The sequence below is a fragment of the Choloepus didactylus genome, chromosome 7 (genome assembly GCF_015220235.1).
Source record: "Choloepus didactylus isolate mChoDid1 chromosome 7, mChoDid1.pri, whole genome shotgun sequence".
NCBI classification, from domain to species: Eukaryota; Metazoa; Chordata; class Mammalia; order Pilosa; family Megalonychidae; genus Choloepus; species Choloepus didactylus.
The window spans coordinates 142,178,974-142,192,490 of NC_051313.1; the positions used below are offsets into that span (position 1 = coordinate 142,178,974).

At 43.9% G+C, this 13,517-nt stretch overlaps 1 protein-coding gene across 5 annotated transcripts in view; it reads left to right on the top strand.

Annotated features, from left to right (window-relative positions):
- The window catches only part of NEDD9 (neural precursor cell expressed, developmentally down-regulated 9), a 181,582-nt gene extending 168,516 nt beyond the window's left edge, over positions 1-13,066 (top strand). For all 5 annotated transcript variants that reach the window (XM_037842970.1, XM_037842968.1, XM_037842972.1 and 2 more), the window contains 5 exons: positions 3,979-4,080; positions 4,571-4,672; positions 5,498-6,739; positions 8,040-8,129; positions 10,374-13,066. In XM_037842970.1, the coding sequence (XP_037698898.1) occupies positions 3,979-4,080; positions 4,571-4,672; positions 5,498-6,739; positions 8,040-8,129; positions 10,374-10,883 (2,046 nt within the window). In that variant the 3' untranslated portion in view covers positions 10,884-13,066. The remainder of the gene's footprint in view (positions 1-3,978; positions 4,081-4,570; positions 4,673-5,497; positions 6,740-8,039; positions 8,130-10,373) is intronic.
- Positions 13,067-13,517: the final 451 nt, after the last annotated feature.

Sequence of the window (13,517 nt, forward strand, 5' to 3'; positions counted from 1 at the left end):
AATGTTCAGGGAGTTCCGAGGAGGGAGATCTATCTCGGAAAGGCTTTATGGATGATAGGCATTAAGTTTGGCTTTGAAAATTGAATAAAATTTGAATATGAGGGAAAGGAAGAAGAATATTCTTGGACAGAGACCCAGCAAGAGAAAGGCACAGAAGTGTGGGCGTGCAGGGTATATGTGAGAAACAGGCAATATTTCAGTCCTGCCATGGCGCGGAACTGGTGAAGAGCTGGCAGGCCCTGACCTCTGAGACTTTCAAGGTACTGAGGGAGGAGGGCAAAAATACATATATGAAGGCGAAGTCTGGCAGCCTGGGGGCCACAGCCAGCCCCCAGACGTGTGTAGTTTGGCCAAGACACTGTTTTAACACTTGGAGCCAATTTTGAAAATCAGGAGATCTCACATAAAAGTCCAGATTTCTGGCTCCTCTTGAAGCTTTGAAGGGTCTGGCAACATGGGGCGCAATTCTGCAGGACGGCAGTTGGCAGGAGCTGGGCACGGGCTGCCTCCTTTCGGCAGGGTGAGGAGGAGTCTGTCTCCCCAGCATGGAAGCCTAGCACAGTCTCCCCTTCCCCTTACCTGCTCGTCCCTACACGTATCTACAGGCACCAGCCCAGGCAAACCAAGTGTGGACACAGAAATGACAGAACCTCCAAGGGTCCCTTACAGCTCTCTCATTTTGACACATATTGGTTTTCAGTGTTCCAGAGTCCCTGTTGCTATCCCAAACACAGACCCTTTTCTTTAAAATTCCAGGGTGCCTGGCTCTTGAAATGATGTGACATGAAAGTATCTAAAGCATCTCTGTAAGCAGTTCATAGTGCTCAAAGTGGCATGACTGAAACCCCAGCAAAGTGGGGGGCCAGGGGGGGAGGCAGGCTGTGTTCCTTTGTTTGTTTTAATGTGAGCAGATTAGTTAGAAGGTAACATAACCCCAGTCTTTGGCCTTTTGAGCTTACCCCTGTTAGGGCCCAGCCTTGGAGATTTATTAAACGGACTATTTCTTTCCTGAATTTCTCCAGTCTGCCCTTCTTCTCTGCTTCAAAGGCTCTTCCCATGGTCTCAGCCTTTGGAATCTGCTGTGAGCTGACAAGAAAGGCACTGAAATCTGGGGAAGTGTGGATTCCTCATAGGGACAGAAAATCCACATTTGGAAAATGCGCATCCTCTGCCAGGGTAATCAGAGAAGCAGTTGCAGTAGCAGTCGGTCACAGAGCCCCAGGAGACCCCACAATTTAGCCCCTTTTTGTGGCAACACTAATGAATTAAGAGGTCACTTTGGTCATTCCTAAGGCTGAGCCCTGGTAACTATAAATAAATACATAGAATGAAAGGAATGCAGAAAAGAAAAACAAACAGGGAAGAAAGGAAATGAAAACCTGACTTGACTTCATTGAGAAAACTAGTTTTTAAATGCCCTCTGTGTAGCCATTCATTCCATCAATGCCTCACTCTGCAAAAGCCCAGGAAAATCCAAATTTACCTCCCCTCTTAGCCAGACTTGGTGTAAGTCTCAGGCTGAGGTTCAGTCATTCTGGGAGGTGGGGATGGAGAGGGATAGTAGAAAGGTTTTTTGGTACTTATGTGAAGCAGGAGGAAAAAGAAGTAATGAACGACAAAAGTGGATGCTCTATAAGGTACAGCAGTCAGCACTTTCCTTGGAGTAGAGAACACACAATTGACAGGGAAATGACCCAAGCAGTGGGTTGAGGGGAAGAGCATCCAAGCGAGGAAAAGAAGACATGTAGCTCCCACTCTTCCAGATGTCACAGAGTGGCTGGTTGGGTCCCCTGGATGTGTGTGACCATTTGCAAAACGCTAGTCTCATTCAAATGCCACTGGGGGCCAGGGTGCATTCCATGGTAGCTTTGGGGAATGCTGGAATTGGAGGTGGTTGTATTTTGTTGGCATTTTCCCCCTGTGGTTTTCACCATCTGTTTCTTTTAAGGCATAAACAAGGAAAATGACTGGCTTGGAATGCAGAGTTTCTCAAAGACCAGATGACCTCAGGCATTCTGTAAAATGAGAGAGAGAGAGAGAGAGAGCAAGTTGGGGTCCCGTAACATTTGGCAGGAAGCGAAGTTTTAAATGCCGGGAAGCATTAATGAGCTCAGCCAGGGAAGATCCACAAAGCAAGGAAAGGCTTCGTCCATGACCCTGTTTTTCTGAGGTCGCATTATGTGTTTACATTTCACCAAGTGCTATTTTCAGACACCAAAGCCACCCCCTCCCTTTTTTAAACCAAGCATGAAGCAGTTAAGCCAGACTTCAGTAGAAGCAGCCTTGGTTTTCTGTTTGCATTATTACTTACTTGGCAGCCTCCCATAGAGTCCACTCTTAGAGGCTTTTAAAGCCTGAACAAAAGCTGTGTTGTGAGCAGGTTCTATCATAAAGCCAAAATAGAGAGCTATAAATAGAGGAGCTGATGAGATAAACTAAGAAGATTCTTCATTTCTCTCCTGGACAATAATGAGTGGGGAAAAAAAAAAAATTGTATAAGGGCATTAAGAACACAGTGTAGTTGTTTTTTGTTTCTTAAGCAGAAGGCATCCTGCTTTAAAAAGGAAGCTTTGCTATGCACAATGCAGTGGCCACTCTATAAAACAGTTCGCTACACCCCATGCCAACAAACCTTAAAGCAATAGGTTCCTTTTTGAAACCCGAGGCAATGGAGAGAGCTAGTGGAAATGTTGCCTGCATACCAATCTTGTTTACCTTCTTTGCAAGAAATAATCAGGTCTTAAGCATCAGGGATTTAAAACCAAATTGATCTTGGGCATTTTAGAGCCCCCGGGGTGGGGGAGAAGGACATTGGTGCCTTTGGCCCAGTTCCACCCATTTCAGCAAAAGACAGACGCGGAGCATTTTTCACATAGTTTTGTAGGCAGCCTGACGCCAGGGTTTTCACATCAGAGAAAGGATAAAAGATGAGGGTTTCTTAGGGAACAACAGACTCTTCGTAATTTGCAACGCCTGTTCTCAAAGATGCCGTGGGCTGTACTGGAGGTGACACTGTTAGGGATGGGGACGGGGAAGGTATCAGGCAGAAACAAGGCCCTGGTAGTTTAGAAACCCTTGGAGAGTTTCCAAAGGAGTTTAAGTTCAAATAAAGTCTCTACCTGTGCTCAGGCCCCTAGTGAAATCTGCAGATATGAAAACCTGAGCCTGCTGCCCAGTGAGGTTCGTTTCATTTACGATGATTCCCGCCCCCAGATGTGGTGATGGGTGGACGTGACTCCTGGCTTCCGCCAGATGCATGAACCATCTGGGACATTTGCTTCCCTGGTGGAAATGGGAAAATGCGTAGCACAAGAGAACAGAGGTCAGGAGATCTGAGCTCTGTTGCTGGTGGCTCCCTGATCCAGTATTTAATTTGTTTCCTAAGTTAGAGTGAAAGCTCCTGGAGATTTTTAAGGGCGGCACTGTTTGAGTATTAGCTTTGTAAAAGTTCTCCAGTGACCTGTGGAATTTTAGTTAGAATCATCATCATAATGTCAAATGAAGAGGCATCCTGGGGAAGTTATGGGAGGAATTTTAAGTGGCTGAACTCTATTTGCATTATTCACTTTACAGAAAGCTTTAGAGCCTTTAAAAAAAAAAAAATCAATAAAAACCATTCCATTATGCTGTGATTTTAATGTAAAAAGAGTTTTATTACTGCAGAGGAAGCCCAGGACTTTCATAATTTAAAAAAACGATTCTCCCTTAAAGTATATTTTGGGACTCGAGACTCTCTTTGACCAGTTTGGAGATGATTCTGTTACCATGGAGAAGGGAGACAGAAGTATGCCAGGGATTTGTTCCTCATTGAGACTCAACAGGGGGTTTAAAAGTTTATTGACCTGGCATCTCCTTCCCTCTTCTGTCCTTTTTTTCTTTTCTTTTCTTTTCTCAATGGGGGAAAGGAGAGGGACAAGCCAGGAGATCTGTGCAGGGCTCAGACTTGAAACTTACACTTCTGTGTCTTCTCACCCCCAGGTGATCACCCCCGTGAGGACAGTCCACGGCTATGTGTACGAGCATCCGTCCAGATACCAAAAAGACATCTATGACATCCCTCCATCCCACACCCCTCTAGGGGTAAGTTCCAGGAGGAGCTCTGAAAAGGGGCATTCCTTCAGCCACGGGTGGGAACAGAGAAGAAAGGGAGTTCACCGAGTATGTGGACAGAAAGTGAAGTCTGTTAGGTTGTCCCTCCAGGAGGCATTTTAGCTGAGGTTATTTAAATTCTGTCCCCTGGATTTGCTTCATCAGGAAACCCTAGTCCTTGACTTGAGACAGTTTTTGTTGCTGTATCATTTTATCATTTTTCCCCCAGGAAGTGTAAAATTTAAACTACAGTTTAAAGTACAGACAGGATGAATATTTTGATTGAGATAATTTTCTCTTCAGTCTAAGTCAAAGAATACAAAATCTTAAGAGAAAAATCCCATCAACCTTTCATTACATGGAATTCTGCCTGTACCTAACCTGGTAAATAAATCTATAAGTAAAAAGTTCAGTGGCTTTAAAAAATGAACAGTATGGGGCATTTGCATCCTGGGTAACTTGAGTGTTTTCTCCCCATCAGGTCTACGACATCCCTCCCTCATCAGTGAAGGGCCCTGTGTTTTCAGTTCCAGTAGGAGAGATAAAGCCTCAAGGGGTTTATGACATCCCACCAGCTAAAGGGGTAAGTGAGCAACTACAGAGTGGCAGACAGGGTGTGTGTTTGTATGTGTGTGTGTGTGTGTGTGTTAGTTTACTTGCACAGAACAGGACAAACCTGAAAGCGGAAATACTAGTCTTGATGAGAGAGTAAACAAAAGGAAAGAAAGGCACTAATTACAGATAATTCTTTAACTAGATAACTCCTGTATTAAGGGGCCCCACCTTTTAAAAAAAATGACATAGTAAGGAGAGCCAACTGGAAGGGAAGATAATGATTTCAGTTTAGCTAATGATAATATAATAATAATAATATCTCTCACGTGTATAGAGGGTGCTCCAGCTTACTCAGTCCAGGGAGACTGGTTAACTCATCTGTTTCACTCTGTTAAGTTTGGGATGGGCCTGCAGAAGAATTACTGGTACCCTTCCTTACTCTACAGATAAGGGAGCTGTGGCTCAGAACATCTAAGTGACTCACTCCATCATCAGGCAGCCGGTAGATCTGGGACTCAGCCTTCGGTCCCCTGATACCTAGTTAGCAGCATGGGACAGCTGAGGAAAAGATATGCAGGGGGTGGCCGGATATGTGGGACAGGGACTCAGCAGGGAGGGTCGCACATACAAGTCATCTCTGAGGCCATGGGAAGGGATGCACTGGTGGAAGGATTGAGGGAGGTGAGAACAGAGCAGAGCCTTGGAAGACACCTGCCATCAAGGTGCCAGAAGACGAGCCAGACAGAGCGAGCTTTCTGGGCTTCACGCGAAATGTCTTATATTTTCACATGCACCTGAGCCTACCCAACAAATAAGTTTGGGTTCTTTTACTTACTTTTCGTTTGTCTTCCAGGTATATGCTGCCCCACCCTCCGCTTGCCGAGAGGAAGCAGCACTTAGGGAAAAAGAGTATGATTTCCCCCCTCCGATGAGACAAGCTGGAAGGCCAGACGTCAGATCTGAGGGGGTGTATGACATCCCCCCGTCCAGCACCAAGCCAGTGGGGATGGACCTCAACCCCAAATACCACTGCGATGTGCCCGGAGCTGCCGAACTGGTGTCCCGGAGACACCAGAGCATGTCCCTGAGCCATCCGCTCCCACAGCTGGCGCCGTCCATGGGCACCCAGAGTGACGCCTATGACATCCCTCGGGGAGTTCAGTTCCTTGAGCCGCCAGCGGAGAGCAGTGAGAAAGCAAAGTCCGAAGAAAGAGAGGGTGTCTACGATGTCCCTCTGCACAACCCAGCGGACACCAGAGGATCCCAGGACGTGGTGGATGGCATCAACCGGTTATCATTCTCCAGCACGGGCAGTTCCCGGAGTAACATGTCCACGTCTTCCACCACTTCGAAGGAATCCTCACTGTCGGCCTCCCCATCTCAGGACAAAAGGCTCTTCCTAGATCCAGACACGGCCATTGAGAGGCTTTATCGGCTGCAGCAGAGCCTGGAGGTGGGTGTCTCCAGCCTCACGGCACTGGTCACCACAGACTGGCGGTGTTACGGATACATGGAAAGGCACATCAACGAGATACGCACGGCAGTGGACAAAGTCGAGCTGTTCCTGAGGGAGTACCTCCTTTTTGCCAAGGGAGCTGTAGCAAATGCTGCCTGCCTCCCAGAGCCCATCCTCCATAACAAGATGAAGCGGGAGCTCCAAAGAGTCGAGGACTCCCACCAGATTCTCAGCCAGACCAGTCATGACTTAAATGAGTGTAGCTGGTCCCTGAATATCCTGGCCATCAGCAAGCCCCAAAACAAGTGTGACGACCTGGACCGGTTTGTCATGGTGGCCAAGACAGTCCCCGACGATGCCAAGCAGCTCACCACAACCATCAACACCAACGCCGAGGTCCTTTTCAAGCCAGGCGCTGGCAGCTCGCATCTGAAGAATGGGCCCGAGAGCATCCTGAACTCACACGAATACCCACATGGCAGCTCCCAGGTGCAACTGCTGCATCCTGGGGACCACAAAGCCCAGGCCCACAACAAGCCTTTGCCCCCAAGCCTGGGCAAGGAGCAGCCCCCTGACTGCAGCAGCAGCGATGGGTCTGAGAGGAGCTGGATGGATGACTATGATTATGTCCACCTACAGGTAAAGAACTAAACCCGTAAAACATCGGGGGAGCCTGGGAAGGGCCCCTGTAAGGCTGGGCCTGCCAAAAGAGAGAGCCAGATTAAAGTTAAGCCAAGGGGTTCACAAATTGAAGGCAGTGTTGTACAGCAGGGAGAGCATGGGATTGAGTGTACTGAGTGTTGGACTCTAGATCTTTCTCTGACACTAATTGTGTGACCCATGTTTCTTAACCTCTCTGAGCCTTAGTTTCCTCAGCTGTAAAAATGAATGCAGTATGGGATTGGATTAGATCCAGTTGATATGCCTCAGGCAAGCAGGAGGAGACTCGACAAGTAGGAGAGCAGGCCTTCTTATAAACCGTACCACTTCCACTTCTATTTGTATTTTATTTTGTAGTTCTACATGGTGTTTTATTTGAAAGAGGGTTCTGCTGTTTAGAAAAAAAATTGAAAACCTCTTCACTAGAGAATTTCTAAGGTCCCCTCTAGCTCTACAGTTCTGTATGTATGTGTATGTGTGTTACTTACGGAGAAACTTAACTGCATCTCAGACTTAGCATGAAGACCACTGTGTATTTGCCATTTGACCTATGGCTTAGCCTGTGTGTGGGAAATTGGGCAGGCACAGGCTGCCTCCAATGAGGGGAAATTCTTCCAAGTTGACTTGAGATCCTGTCAGCTTGCCCTGTCACTGGGGGATCAAAAGACCCAGCTGAGATCCATTATTCAGAACTTGGCTTACTGCCTCTTATTCAGTCATTCTTTTAATTTGACTGAGAACTACAGATTACACTGTGATCTATAAACCAACTAAAATTCCCTTGAGTGGAAGAGGGGAGATGCTGGGAGTGGGGGGCTGAGCCACACCTCATGCTCAGGAAAGGTGTGGGGCAAGAATAGGTGAAGGCATTAAGTATTTACCTCCCTGGTTCTCTAACTCTGCAGACTGGGAAATACCCAGGTCAAGTAGACATCTATAGATGATTCTCTTCTAGAATCAGAAATGTGGACCACCTTTAGACCTGTGTTGGGAGGGTTTTTACGTTCACGTCTAATATATTATAAAAGAGCCCAAAGAAATCCTACTTTATAAAGCGGTGTGAAGGGGATCATGGTTAGCTCTCAGAAAATAGTACAGTGGAGCAGAGAGCATTGTACCCCACACGGAAAGGGGTTTTACTTTTCAGCCTTAACCTAATTGGGCATGTGGGAAATTGCCAAGGCCATGGAAAATGAAAGAGGATTTACACATTTAAACTTGTTCACATAAATGAATCACAGTGGTGATGTAATGTGTTCTTTATTTTGAAAAATAATAGGGTAAGGAGGAGTTTGAGAGGCAACAGAAAGAACTATTGGAGAAAGAAAATATCATCAAACAGAACAAGATGCAGCTAGAACATCATCAGGTAGGTTCAACAGAACAAAAGCTACTTGGTACTGAAAAGATTTTCCACTTTGCATGGAAGGTGTAACTTCAAAAGGTTATGATTTTGATCCTTTCAGCATGCTCTGGCATAAATAAGCTCAAAGGTATATAATAGGGTGTAGGAACAAAGAGCAGGTTTATGGCCTTGCTTATGCAGTGGGGTGAACCTGGGTTATGTCCCAAAAGCAACTTTTCCAGGATGAATCTGCACAGCTAACATAGAAGGACTATTTGGGTTAAGACTATTGGTCTCAAGGAGCAAAACCCATTTAAGCTAGCTCAAGCAAACAGGTAAGGCCATAGAAGGGAAATTCAAAAACAGAAAAAGAAGATACAAACCAAGTCTACTGAGAACTAGGACTGTAAATTCTCTCTCTCTCATACTTCCTTTGCTTCTTTCTGTAAATCTGCTTCATTCTCCCCTATTTTCTAGAGATGGCTTTTCGTCTCAGCTTCCTCAACTGATGGCCAACTCCCTTCCGTGGTTCAACAAATTCCTAACAAGGAGAGTCTTGATTGAGCCATCTCGTTCTTTTGTTTTGTTTTGTTTTGTGTTTGTTTGGCTAGCAACCCAAGGCTTTGGCTTGGCTGTCCTGGGTCCAATCTAAGGGTAGGAGGGCAGGATACAAAGTTTTCTAAATATATCCAGCCCATTTACCAAGGACTATGGGCAGGAAAGATTCATTCAAAAGTTTGGTATAAGTGGGACAGATAATGATGGGTATTGCTAATACAAGGGCATAAAAATAGAGAGAAATGGGTTGAGTATTTACAAGCCTTTAAAGATGAAATGAAATAGCATGTAGCAAAATGAAATGGCATGCTTTATTCAGGACACCTGAGTTCTGGTCTCTGTTTTGTAAGCAACCAACTCCGTGACCTTAGGTGAGTCACTTAACCTTCCTGAACTTCAGTTTCGTCTCTATAAAATGAGGAAGTGTCTCCCCTCCCAATCTTTTGAGATGATATAGATGAATGTATCTGCAAAGTCCAAGCAATGTGAAACAGAATTCATTATTATTAAATACCTGGGAAAAATTACCCTGTATCTGTTTGCTTTTGCCTTGACATTTAGCCAACTAAGACTGCATGGTTTTAGATAACTTGTTGAAACAATAGTAATTCCTAAGAAGGAAGCAGATTCCATAGAAAAGACAAGATAACTGAGAGCGTTTCTTGGGAGGAAAGCTGGATGAGTTTATCTCTGCTCTGGACTCAGCCCTACCTCATGGCCAGAGCTTGGCTGGTCCCAAGAACAGATCATGGGTCATCCTCACTTGCAAGAGAGAGGTCTCGCCTAAGGCTTGGTGAATAGCTGGAAATTGGGATAATGGCATTTAGAGCACACGCTAATTGGGGGTGGTTAAGGAGAGAAGGAAGAAAGCAAGCTTACATTCATCACATCTGACCTAGTGCTAGGCCCTTTTCTTCCAACAGCTATGAGGGGTCAGCTGTTGGGGTGCACAGTTAGCATCCAGATTTCCACAGGGAGGTTCTTACCATAAGAGCACGTATATTTATATGCTTCATTTTTCCATGACCTTCTGGATTATAACATTTCTACAGATCTCTACAGAAAGAGTAGGAGAAATAGAAAAGGGCCATGAATCCTCATTTAATCTGAGAATCTTGATGAGACAGCACAAAGGCCTTCCCCAAGGAGGAGAAGCTGTCAGGGACTCACTTGACAAAGAGATCACTACGTTGAGTTATTTAATAAACATTATATCAAGCCTACACTATACCAAACACTATTCTGAACCCATTGTGAACATTAACTCATTTAATCTTCCTAAAGGTGTAGATGGCAGAGCGGGGCTATAAGCCACAGTCCATGCACCTAATCACTAGGCAATGCTGCCTTCTAGCCTGAAGGCCAAAGAGACCAGTTGTCCAACCATAGAATGCCTGAGCTGGAGGTTCCTTAGAGATCATCTTTCTCAGCCTCCACACTTTACACTTTAGGGAAGTACGCAACTTGACTTACTTGACTTATTTGATGGGATTGACTTATTAGATGGGAGTAAGTCAATAAGCAACTTATTAGATGGGAGTAACTCAATAAGCAACTTGACTATATTAGATGGGAGTAAGTCCTCCCATCTAATAAGTGTCTGACATGTACTAGGGAGTAAAATCCAACTCTTTTTATTGCAAACCCAGGATATTTTCCCTGACAAACTAAACCTACACTTCATGAAATCTACTCTTTCCTTCCTTGCAGCTAAGTCAGTTCCAGCTGTTGGAACAAGAAATTACAAAGCCTGTGGAGAATGACATCTCAAAGTGGAAGCCCTCCCAGAGCCTGCCGGCCCCAAGCAGCAGCGTGGGCACTCAGGACAGGCAGTTGCTTTGTTTCTACTATGACCAGTGTGAGACCCATTACATCTCTCTTCTCAATGCCATAGATGCTCTCTTCAGTTGTGTCAGCTCAGCCCAGCCCCCACGGATCTTTGTGGCGCACAGCAAGTTTGTCATCCTCAGTGCGCACAAACTGGTGTTCATTGGGGACACGCTGACAAGGCAGGTGGCTGCCCAGGACATTCGCAACAAAGTGATGAACTCCAGCAACCAGCTGTGTGAACAGCTCAAGACTATAGTCATGGCAACCAAGATGGCCGCCCTCCATTACCCCAGCACCACCGCCCTGCAGGAGATGGTACACCAAGTGACGGACCTTTCTAGAAACGCTCAGCTGTTCAAGCGCTCTTTGTTGGAGATGGCGACATTCTGAGGAGAAAAGGAGGAACAGTGGACTGAGTGGGTTACTAAGTGAAACTGGAAATACTATCTGGCTTTTGTAAATGTTATCTATTTTTGTAGATATTTTATATGAAATATTTTAATGACATTTTATGGATTAGATGACATTCAGAAATTCAGGGAGCTGGAGAGGGAAAAATCTTTTTTTTTTTTTTCTGTTTGGTTCTGATGTATACATATCAGTGTCTAAGATATAAACTGTACAGAAACTTGTCCGTGTGCTTATGTGTGCCTGTGAGTTCACATTCGTTTCCAGATGTTTGTCTGATACATTCCATTAAAAACACGAGTTAAGAAGCACCTTAGTTAGCACCTCCAAATGCTGCATTTTTTTTAGAACACTTACCAGCTGGTTGAAATACTGTTCTACCTATACTTGCCATTACCTTGAACCTGTCACTTCCACATCTGGGAAGTGTATTTGCGAGTGTTCACTTCCCAAATAAAGAGGCCTGGCATGGCTTGTTCTTGCTTTGAAACCTCTTTCAAAATTGATCTTTCTGAGTACATTAAAGCAAAATGCCCCCACTTCCAGTTGAAAAAGCCCTTGCAGAGAGCAAGTTTCACAAGTATGTGCTAATACAAGATCCGATATTTTCTTGTACAAGATCCGATACAAGAGAGGAGGGGCCCGAAGTTAGAGGCCTGTCCACATGGAGGTTTCAACACGGAGAGGAAGCCACAATAAAATGAGAGCACAAGTGTTCCCCATGGCTATGTGATCTTCTGCGTTCATGAGTGATTCAGCCATGAGGCTTACCCAAGATGTTTTTAGATTTGTCAGAAGCATATTATTTGCAGCGGGAATTTATAAAGACACCTCAGTCTGTGACTGTTCACAAAAAGAAGGAATGGTTCCAGTTGCCAGTCGTAAGTAGGTGCCTTTATGACTTTGAATATTCAGTTAGGTGCTACTGCCCCCATTACCCGGCCAGTTCTTTGACCAGCTGAATTTTAGAGCCACCAGGCCACATCCTACTTTTTACTCTAGGAGAATCCATTGCTTGGTCTTGCACCTTCCTCGAAACTCACCTAAATGGACCCCTAAGCTCAGGGTAGCTGCACTGAGTGAACTTGCATCTCCAACCTCCCACGATTTCATGGCTAAGTCTCAGCATCCACATCACAGTCTGTCTCCTCACACCCTTAGGTGTTGATCCATTACAGACATACCACAAGCCATCAGATTCATCATGAGAGGGATGATATACTCACCAGTAGGTAAATGTATTCTCATATTACCAAGTCAAGAAGCATGCCCTACAAGGTATTTCAGTTCTTATTTAATGGTTTTATTCTAGCCTCTGTGAAAACATGTTTTTTTAATATTGCAATGTATGCTTTGAACTGCATTATGCTTGCTTTTTGAACCAAAACATTGGAACAGGAAAGGATTTAAGAAAGAATAATACATGCTCTCAGTATGATTAAAAAAAAATCAGTGGAATTGATTATGGAAGGTACGTTTCAAAACATCTGCAAATGTAGTTCTGAAAGTTCTCTGCCAAACAAAGATTAAAAGTTGTACTGTTATACGTCAAGTAAGTGTGTGGGGTGGAAAGGGGTTGCTTAAAATCAACAACACTTGAAAAAACTTAAAAGCCCATCCTTGTAGATTTTGTTGCATCATGTATATTTCTTAGGAGGTGATATTCTTGTTCTAAGTGAAGTGGTGACATTACCAAGTTTTAAAAACCAAAAAGTTCAATCTTTATTACTCTCTTGGCCATCTTGTATGTAAAGGTTATTTTTAAGTCATTAAAAGTTTAGATTTCTGTTTTTATAGCCAACGAGTTTTCTTTCCATATTTCTCTCTCTGTCACAGAAATAAATATTGGCTTAGATTGGCACTCCCAATAATGAAAGTTAAATGAGGCTTATTGCAATCAAGACTATAGGTCTGGGTTTTCTGAGGGAAAATGAGGGGTTTTTGTGTTGTTTTCATTTAGTGTCACTGCAGAGTATTTGCATTTGGGGGAATTTCTGGAATCTATGGCTGTTACCAAATAGCCTGTATATTTAAAAGAAGAATAGGATCATTTCTGTTATTGTAAAATGGATGTTACAATTCATGTGGTTTTAAAGTCAAAGGAAATTACTCCATTCATTCTGGAATAGATGAATTAATTAAAAGCAAACTATATTTGATGAAAATATGAGAGTCATGGCCATGCAAATGATTATTTCAAATGCTTTGTTGGCTCTTTCACTGAGGTATCCTACTGGGGTGGTTTTTGGATAAAGTATTTGGATATACCTTGTATCTTTTGCCCACACATATAATTATTAAATTATTTTTTACAAAAGTGTCAAGGCCCTTCAAAGGGAGCATGAAAAGCCTTTTGAAAAAAACGGTGCTGGAACACCTAGTTATCTCTACGGAAAAAAATGAACATCAATACTTAGCTCATACCCTACATAAAAATTAACTCAAATGGATCATATACCTAAACCTTATGCTCTAAAACTTTTAAAGTGAAAACAGGAGAAAATCTTTGCAGTCTTAGGGTATACAAAGATGGAAAACAAAAAACAAGTTGTAAAAGAAAAAAAAGGAGAAATTGAACTTCATCTAAAAAAACTTTTACTCTTCTAAAGAAACTGT